Consider the following 10,395-nt stretch of genomic DNA (forward strand, 5'->3'; position numbering starts at 1 on the left):
AATTGTCCCAACAACCTTTAAGGTGGATATGATTATTATCTCCCAGAGTTGGGGAAGGTAGTTCACATCTCCAGAGTCCCATAGTAAGAGGTAAAATAGGATCTGGGACCCAGATCTTTCTAATTCCATGCTCACAAGGTTTCTGAGAAAATTAAATGAGTCTAGCTGCCTGCACAATGATTAGTAAATGTTGTTAATATTAATGCTTGGAGAGTATAGTGTACAGGGTCAGAGATTATATCCAGAGAAATACTTTCTTAGGATAAAACAGCTGAGTTATATCTTACAAGTTGAAAAGTGTCTTCACCACTAGGTGTCAAACTACTGGAGAGTAAAAAGAGGTTATTGTTCCCAGGCTTTCATTCAGAAATACTATTATTAAAAAACTCATGACTTCTCCAAGGTCACTCAGTTAGTGAGGGCATTGGGCACTGACTGCCCTCCATCTTATTGCTGAGCATCAGCTCCTTGAACTCATGACAACAAGTTTCTAATTTCTTGGTGTTCTTTTCTTTGGATATGGAGGTTGTCCTGGATAAAGATAATGGATATAATAGTATGACCTTTTATTTTTGCTTTCTGTTTCACAGGGCAGAGACCAGTTTTCTACCATTATCATATTGTATTTTTCTCAGAAGCATCTAATAGAGACCAAAAGCAAGATTATATTATTTTGGATTATCTTTTTTTATTGTAGTGCCTAATCAAAATATTTATGGAATATTTACGGTTGTCTTGGCCCCTCAGAGCTGTGAAGCTTAGGTGGGAAAAGTCCTAACAAGAAATTGCCTGTGGAAGACTGGAGGGGTAAAAGTGAACACAATCCATCTCTAGGACATGCTTCCGATAATGGGAAGGGAGGGCTGGCATCTGTGTGTGAGGAACCATGGGGGAAGTCCTGGATCTCAGGATAGTTGGGAAGGACACTCTGGGAGTTATTAAAAACCAGGCTTACCAGAGGAACTTCATTTAAAAATTTTATTATGAAAATGTTTGAAACATACACAAAGATAGCATTGTTCTATGAACCCACATATACTAATTCAACAATTATGAATTTTGTCACTGTTTGTGCCCTCTACTCTTTTCTTTCTGTTCTTAATTCTCTTCTGAAATATTTAAAATTAAAGAATTTGCTTTATTGTACATGTCAGCATGTGTCTCTAGGAAATAAGGACCTTCTCTTATATAACTTCAGGGCCTTTTTTTTTTTTTCCAGGGCCATTTTTACAACTAGCAAAATTAGCACTGATTCTTTGGCATCATAAATACCCAGTCCACAATTAAATGTTCCCAACTGTCTGAAAGTATCTTTTTATAATTGGTTCTACAAATCACGAACTGAAAGAAGTCCACATGTTCTGTGTAAGTAGTTGGTCTTATGTGTGTGTGTGTGCGTGTGTGTGTTGCTGGGGATTAACCCAGAACATCACACACACACTAGGCAAAGCCTCTACTACTACAAGCTACACCCTCAGCCCTATAGTTGTCTTTTTAAAACCCTTCTAACTCTCCCCCCTTAAGCCATTGACTACTTGAGGAAACTGGGTCAGATTTCCTTTAGAATGTCCCACGTTTGGGATGCATCTGCTTACTTCTTCAGTGATATTTCACATGAGCCTCCGTCTCCTGAATTTCCCATGAAATGGAAGTTAGCTCTGGAGATTTGATTAGATTCATCTTCAGTGTCTTGGTTGTCTCCTTGTTTAGGAAGACCCCTTCCTTGATGCTGAGTGCTTCAAACTGTATCACATCAGGAGGTACCTGGCATCTGTTTATGTTGCTTTTTAGTGATGCTAAGACTCATCAGTGGGCTCAGATGGTGGCAGCTTGGTTCTTCCACTGCAAAAGTCTTCATCAATCATCATCTTTGATTTACCCATACATGATTCTTGCTTTAATTCATTGGGAATTGCAAAATGGTGATTTTTTTCTCCCATAATCCTTCCATATTAGCTGGAAGTCTTCTTTAAATAAGAGGTTGTCTCCATCAGTAAGAGCTATTTGGCTGTCCTGAAACATAGTTTATATAGAACAGGCAGCATAAATCCTAAATGCTTAATTCAATGTTTTTTTTTTTTTTTCCCCTATAGTTTTGAGCTAAGCTCATCCACAGGCCACTTTTATTTTTTATTTTTTTAATCTGTAGACAATACCTTTATTTGATTTATTTACATTTTTTTTTTAATGTGGTGCTACGTATTGAACCCAGTGCCTCACACATGCGAGGCAAGTGCTCTGCCACTGAGCCACGATCCCAGTCCCCACTTTTTATTTTTAGTTGCCAACTTACAGAATAAGAAGCTTGGAGAGACATTGTTTCTATTATTTATTTATTTATTTGTTTATTTATTTATTTATGGTGTTGAGATAGAATCCAGGATCTTGATCATACTAGGCAAGTGTTCTGCCACTAAACTGTATCTCCATTCCTGAAATATCTTTTTTCTTTTTGCCATACTGGGGATTGCACCTGGGGGTGCTATACCACTGAACTACAGCACCAGGGTTTTTTTTCTTTTGTTTGTTTGTTTTTTGTTTTTTGAGAGGGGTACTGAGGATTGAACTCAGGGGCACTCGACCACTGAGCCACATCCCCAGCCCTATTTTGTATTTTATTGAGAGACAGGGTCTCCCTGAGTTGCTTAGCTCCTCGCTGTTGCTGAGGCTGGCTTTGAAAATCCTCCTGCCTCAGCCTCCTGAGCCACTGGGATTATAGGTGTGTGCCACCATTCCTGGCCAAGCTTTTTATTTTTATTTTGAGACAGGGTCTCACTAAGTTGCCAAGGCTGGTCTCCAGTTTGTTATCCTCCTGCCTTAGTCTCCTGAATTGCTGGGATTACAGACTTGTGCCACCTTGCTGAAATATCATTTTAAAAAATGGTTGGGCTTATCTGGGCACGATGGTGCATGCCTATAATCCCAGTGACTTGGGTAGCCTGAGGAAGGAGGATTGTAAGAGGCCAGCTTCAGCAATTTGGTGAGACCCTGTCTCAAAATTTAAAAGAGGGCTGAGGATATGGCTAAGTGGTTAAGCACCCCTGGGTTCAATCCATGGTACAAAATGAAAAATTACAAAATGATAATAATGTTTGGGCTTAAAACTGAGCAGGAAAGGGTGGCCTAGGTAGTACTTGGGGAAGGGAGGTGCTACTCTGGTAACTGTCTGCCCCTCACTCCCTCCCGTGCATGGTCTGCGTAGTACAGACAGACACTGGAGAGCTCAATGTCCTGGCCCCTGGGTAGAAATGAGATAGATATGGCACAGATCTGGTTTGTTTTGTTGTGCAGACAGCCGAAGGACCCAGGAGGAGAGATACAAGGATAGAGAGAGGGGGAGAGAGGGAGAAGGAGAGGAGAGGCAGAAAGAGAGATAGGAAATGATAAAACAGCTAGACACAGAAGACAGGAAGAGAGACAGATACAGAAAGGGAAATAGAAACAGAAGAGATCACAAATGAGATGGCACCCAGAAGCAGAATAAATAGAAGAGCAGAGAGATAGGAGGTGAAGAGAAAGACCAAAGAAGAAAGTAGCCATGAAGGCAGGGACTGAGGCAGGGAAGGAGGAAAGAAAAAGATATGTCTTTTAAAAAAAAATTTTTTTAAATAAATTTTTTAGGGATGGGGATAATATCTCAGGTGGTAGAGTGCTTGCCTTACATGCATAAGGCCCTGGATTCAATCCCCAGCACCACAAAAAAATAAACAAATTAATTAAATAAATATTTTAGTTGCATAGAAACAATACCTTTATTTTTATTTATTTTTATGTAGTGCTGAAGATCAAACCCAGTGCCTCATACATGCTAAGCCAGCACTGTACCACTAAGCTACACCCCCAGCCCCAGATATGTCTTTAAATCAGGAGAAATAGAGAGTAGCAAAGACCGATACAGTGACAAAAGCTTGGTGAAGGCAAAATGTCCCAATGTAAACAGTGGGGGGAGAGAATGCAGTAGAAATATAGAGAAAAAAATAAGCAGAAAGAAAAGAACATAATTGGCCAAATTATATTGCTGTATTGTGTGTATGTTGTGTATATATGAATGTGAAACAACAAATTCCATCATTTGTACAAGTATACTGCACCAATAAAAAAAGCTGCTATAATCCTAGCGGCTCAGGAGGCTGAGGCAGAAAGATGGTGAGTTCAAAGTCAGCCTCAGAAAAAGTGAGGTGCTAAGCAACTCAGTGAGACCCTGTCTCTAAATAAAATACAAAATAAGGCTGGGGATGTGGCTCAGTGGTCGAGAGCCCCTGAGTAGTTGGGGAAATCCAACTGGTACAGGGTGGGAGGTAGGAGAAAAGAACAAGATAAAACAACAACAACAAAGGTCCTACAAAAGGAGGTGAAGAAAAAGAAGGCAAGTAGAAGCCAGAGAATGTGAGAAACATGGAGGGGCTTAGGATTTCAGGCCTAGGAGCAGGCCCGATAAGTACCCGAGTCTGACTTCTAGATGACTAGTCTGACTTCTCTTGGTGACTTCTCCTGTCTCCCAGCCCCAACCCCAGGGACACAGGACTTACTTGACCCTGAGTCAAGGGTCCCCAGCTTCATTCATCCCCATGATAGATGAGATAGTTGTCATAGATGGGATTACTGCTACAAGATTGAGGTCATAGGCTGAGAGTTCTGAGAGATTTCAAGACAAGCTATCCAGGCAGAGGGTTTCCGGCTAAAAGTGAGGACCAGGAAGGATGGCAAAGCTATTTAAGGAGGGAGATCCAGGAACCCTCTGCTTAGCCATCGATTCTGGGCTAACAGCTACTGACCTTCTCTTCCTGATTCAAAATGAGAGGTCAAGAGGTCCAGAAATTCTTGGGGCAACTAGGGGTATGGATAGAGGCCAAGGGGCCAGAGTGGCTTCAAGACAAAAGTTTGATCTTAACCATATGAATTGTAGAAGAAACAAAGGTTTCCACTAGAGGCTGAGTGGAGGGGAAGAAATAGCGGATTTGCTCACCTTCAGGGGCTGTAAGGGTGCTTCACTTTCCATTCCAGAAGTTGCAGAAGAGGAGGTTCTGGAACCAGCACTAGCACGCCCAGAAACTATCTTCAAAGCAGACGCTCCCTGTCCCCCAGGCCTGGGGAAGAGGGGTTCTGGGTAACCTGCTGCCTTTCCTTGCCTGGGCAGGGGTCCAGCTGATCCCTCTCCCCACTCTGCTTAGAGCTCCTGCCTGAGGAAGCAGCTTCAGAAGTGTTTCAGGAGACCCATAGTCTCTCGGAGAGCAGCAGTTCATCTAGACAATCAGACAGCGCCCCTGAGAAGCACGCCGTCTCCTTAGGCAGAAGTTACAGCAACCAGTGGAGGCTGGAAGCCCACAAGCTGCCCCTTGGCAACAGCCATAGCTATCACTACAGGCCAGGTGGGAACTCCAGGAACTCCAACAGGCACCTTGGCCCTTGGAACAAGGGTAAATGGGGCAAGAGGAGGGGTGGCAGCAGGTCAGGGGTGGACCGGAGCAGGGGACACAGGAGGTATGGGGACAAGTCAAGGGAGGACAGGCAGGGCAAGGAGGGCAGGAGCAGGTGCAGGGTGGCCCAGGGAGGCTGGGACAGGATGGGCAGGTAGCTGCATAGGAGGGACAGGCAACGCAGGAGTAGGTGGGAGGGGGACAGGCAGGGCAGGAGCAGGTACACGCAGAGGGGTGACAGGGCAGGCAGGGAAAGGTAGTTGGTGGACCGTGCCCAGAGGGTGTAGGGGGCTCTTGGTAGGCAACCTTCTTTTTCCTAGGCCCCAAGCGTAGGCCCACAGAGAAGTCCATCTAGCTGTAGGAGCAGGAAGGCTGGGGCCTGGGTAGAAGGGAGGGTAGCGGGGAGTAGGAGGGATGAACTCGGGGTGGGGGTAGGATTAAATCTAAGACACGCTGAGCCTTGCAGATCCTGCAGGGAGTTCAGCCCTCCCCAGCCAGCCCTCCCCTTCCAGATCTGCCCAGCAAAGCTCTCCTGCCACCCTCCCTGCCATTGACAATCCTCTAACTACACCAGACCAGAACATGTTCTTCAAATAGGACATGCACTTTCATGCCCCCAGTCCGTTGTTCACGCTGTTCCTTCAGCTTGGAATGTCCTTTCTCTCTTCTTCACCTGGCCAGGCCCTATAATCTCTGAAGTCTTCCCCTCTATTTAATCACAAGAATTTCTTACACTCTAGGCCTTAACACCTGCCTAGTTTCTCCAACTCTGGTGGCCAGAGCTACTGGCCCCAAACAACTCCCAGAGGGGGCTCAGGGAGGCAGTGGCATCAGTAGAAGCACTCTAAGAGACTTGAGTCAGGGGTGCTGTTGGGAGCAGGTAGAAGTGTTAGAATGCCTGGGTCCTGGGAGTTTCCAGAGAGAGCAAGTCCCAGGTGTGGGCGTAGGGGTACCTGGCTGTCTTTGGAAAACTGACAGCTGATCTGGAAAACTATTATTTGCAAGTCTATTATGGGTCAAGCACTAGCCTTGGTAGTGAACAAGACAGCTGAGTTTCCTCTCTTATGGAGCTCCCAAAAGAAGGGAAGGTGGGGCAGAGTAAGGACAAAAACCAAACAGGTGAACAAATTAGCTTATTTCAGAGCATGAGAATGGCTATTCTCATTATCACAGGGTGATGTGATAATAAACAGTGACTCAGAGGTGAAGCAATCAGAGGGGCAGCTAGACAACCCCCAAACAGTCAGGTAAGGCAAGGCCCATGGTTCATGCTTTTAATCCCAGTGACTTGGAAAGATAAAACGGATTGTAAATTCAAGGCCAACCTGGGCAACTTAGAAAAACCTTGTCTCAAAATAAAAAATGCAAAGGATATGTGCATGTAGTTTAGTGGAATAACACCCCTGGCTTCAATTCCTATTACCACAGAAACAAACAGTCCTCCCCTTAAGGAATGAGAGGATCTACACTCTGTCAAGCCCTGGCAGAGGACAGAAAGCTGCCTGAGGCTGAGTGGAACAAAGGGAACCAAGATGATTGGGTTATGGAAAAAACAAAACAAAAAAAATTGAAAAGAGGGTAAGGAAGACTCTGGATTTGATACCCAGCACCAAAGAAAGAAAGAAAAAGAAAAAAGATGAAGAATGCTAGAAGTTACAGTCTCAAAATCAGTGGTCAGGGAAAGACTAAAAGAAGTAGTCTTTTCCATGGGAGCAAACCATGGAAATGTCTAGTGGAAGAACATTCCAGAGAGTTCCACAAGCAAAGAGAAGATTCATAATAGCACAGGGCAGAGTGTAAGGCAGAGTTCCCATCATACAGGGCTTTGTGAGCCAAGGTAGGGACTTAGATCTTATTCCAAGTGAAAAGGGAAAATCACTGACAGTTTTAGGCAACAGAGTGGGTGGGTCTCTTTAGTCCTACACCTACCCTGGGTTAGAATGTTCTGTTTCCTATCTAATTGGCACAATAATTTTGGAAAACAGTTTGGTATCTGATAAAATTGAACCTGTGTATAGTTTGACTCTTAGTCCTATATCATAGAAAAACTCTTGTATGTAACATGGGAAATGTGTTCAAGAATAATAATGTTTAGGGGCTGTGGCTGTGGCTCAGTAGCAGAGCACTTGCCTAGCATGTGTGAGACCCTGGGTTCGATCCTTAGCACCACAAACAAAAACAAAACAAATAAAATAAAGGCATGCTGTCCATCTACAACTTTATATATATATATATATATATATTTTTTTTTTTTTTTAAGGAATAGGCCAGGCTCAGTAGTGTATGCCTGTAATCCCAGATGCTTGGGAGACTGAGGCAGGAGGATCGCGAGTTCAAAGCCAGCCTCAGCAAAAGTGAGGTTGCTAAGCAACTCAGTGAGACCCTGTCTCTAAATAAAATACAAAATAGGTCTGGGGATGTTGCTCTCAGAGTCGAGAGATGTAGATATAGACCCTGATGTAGAACTCAGGGTCAAGTGCCCCTGAGTTCAATCCCCAGTAACAAAAGAAAAAAAAGAATAGGAATGTTTATAGCCATATTATTTATGATAGCTCAACAGTAGAATAAAAAAGTGAATTGGGTATATTATTCATGCAATAAATACTATGCAACAATAAAAGCTAGCTTGGTGAAACAACTTGTATATATCTCACAAACAAGAAGTTGAGGGCTTGGGATTTGGCTTAGTGGTAGAATACCTGGCCTGGCATGCATGAGACACTGGGTTCCATCCCTAGCATACACACACACACAGACACACACTTTAAAAAAAAAGTAAAATAAGTTCCTTGTTTATTATTATTATAAAAGTTTGGATGGTGGCTACGTTTTTAGGGAAGGGAGGAAATTGTGGATGGGACAAGTGGGGAACTTCCAGAGTGCAGGAAATTCTCCATTTCTTGTCCAGGATGGCAGTTAAATACTGTTCAATTTTTTTCAGCTTATTTTATTTTATTTTTAAAAATTTTTTAATATTTATTTTTTAGTTTTTGGCGGACACAACATCTTTGTTTGTATGTGGTGCGGAGGATCGAACCCGGGCCGCATGCATGCCAGGCAAGCGCGCTACCGCTTGAGCCACATCCCCAGCCCCTCAGCTTATTTTATACCCTGTTCACAATATACTTATATACTTTGTACAGAAAAAAAGAAATAAAAGTAGCCTTTCTTTGGGTGCTCCATGATAACTTGCTCAAATTATGCTGAAGTTAAGATACTTCTTAATCCATTATACCCATCTTTTCCACCAGACCTTGAGAACAGTGACCTTCTCTTTATTTTTTTAAATTATTTTTTAGTCATAGTTGGACAGAATACCTTTATATTATTTATTTATTTTTATGTGGTGCTGAGGATCGAACCCAGGGTCTCACACATGCTTGGTGAGCGCTCTACCGCTGAGCAACAGCCCCAGCCCGACCTTCTCTTTATTTTTATCATCTGTCTGCCTGGCATATACTGGATGCTCAATAAATGTTTGCTAAATTGTACGGAATTGAATTTCCTAATTCTGTCATCTTATGGAGAGATAGGTGGTAATAGGAAAAGGGTCAAAAGACTGCTATAGTGAAGAGAGCCAGGACCTCCAAAACCTGAGTTCCCATCTTAGCTCTACCACTTCCTAGCTGTGTGATAATAAACCAGTCACTTGACCTCTCCAGTTCTCATCTCCCTCCTCTGTGAAATGAGGATGATAACTAGAGCTCTCTGGGCTGCCTTGCCCTGCAGATTAAATGAGACACTGTACATGCCTACCACAATGCCTGGTACTCAACAAAGGAGAGCTTTCCCCAAACTTCTCCTCTCAGCCCTACATCATTTCTTTAAATGAGTACATCATATGGGGACAGCCAGACATCAAAGGCAGCCCCAAATGAGCTAGACATCCTTGGCGCCCCTTAGTGCTGGCACAGAGATGTAATTTGGCAGCAGGGAGATCTGAGTGAAGGTGAACTGGTGGGAGTTGGCAGGGCAGGCAGGACGCCTGGGTCCTGGGAGTTTCCATCCAGGGGAAGTCCCAGGTGTGTGTATGCGGGGTTGCCAAGTTGGCCCCACCCAACACCCTGGCCCCAGGGGATGTGGGCACAGGGAGAAAAGTGGGTCACAGCAGTGCTGGAACTTAACCCCATTGGTCCCATGACCTCTTTGCCTGCTCCAAAGGACGCAGAGCCACAAAGAGGCCTTTTCCTTCCTCCAAAGGCATTCAATTCCTTTTCTTCAGGAAGAACTAAAGCCAGATATGGGGTATACACCTGTAATCCCAGCCAATTGGTAGGCTGAGGTAGGAGGATCATTCATTTCTAGGCCTCAGCAAGATCCTTTATGGAGACTCTTAGCAACTTAGCAAGACCTTGTGTCAAAAAGGATTGGGGATGTAGCTCAGTAGTAAAAGATAGCATGCCCCTGGGTTCAATCCCAAGTACCAAAATAAAAGAAATAGAAACCCAACTGTGGGGGCTAGGGCTGGGGATGGTACCTGGGGATGTAGCTCAGTGGCAAAGTGCTTGCCAGCATACTGAAGCCCTGGAGTATCATGCGAAGTGAGAGAGAAGGAGCTGGGTGTGTGGCATACCCCTGCAATCCCAGCAGCTCATGAGGCTGAGGCAGGAGGATCTCGGGTTCAAAGTTGAGACCCTGTCTCTTAAATAAAATACAAAATAGGGCTGGGGATGTGGCTCAATGTTTAAGTGCCCCTGAGTTCAATCCCTAGTTACCCCCCCCCCAAAAGGGGGAGGCTAGGGATGTGGCTCACTGGTTAAGCAACACTGGGTTCAATCCTTGGTACAGGAAAAAGCAAACAAGGAAAAGAAAGAGAAGAAAAGAAGGATCTGCAACTCTGGTACCTGGGCAGGAGGAACTGGAAGCTCCCAGTAAACAGAGGAGAAAGACTCCCCTCCCCCCAGAACCCCTGCACAGAGGTTCTGTGCAAAACATACAGCTACATCCACCCACACGCTAGCTGGCAGACACCTGGAGC

The 10,395-nt window shown here is 44.2% G+C and overlaps 1 protein-coding gene across 1 annotated transcript; it reads right to left on the bottom strand.

Annotated features, from left to right (window-relative positions):
• Window positions 1-5,243: 5,243 nt before the first annotated feature.
• LOC139705199 (keratin-associated protein 9-7) lies at window positions 5,244-5,768 on the bottom strand. The gene has a single exon (XM_071609824.1). The coding sequence runs from the start codon at window positions 5,766-5,768 to the stop codon at window positions 5,244-5,246; it is 525 nt and encodes a 174-aa protein (XP_071465925.1).
• Between the last annotated feature and the right edge of the window lie 4,627 nt (window positions 5,769-10,395).

Source organism: Marmota flaviventris, chromosome 3, assembly GCF_047511675.1.
Source record: "Marmota flaviventris isolate mMarFla1 chromosome 3, mMarFla1.hap1, whole genome shotgun sequence".
In the NCBI taxonomy this organism is placed as follows: Eukaryota; Metazoa; Chordata; class Mammalia; order Rodentia; family Sciuridae; genus Marmota; species Marmota flaviventris.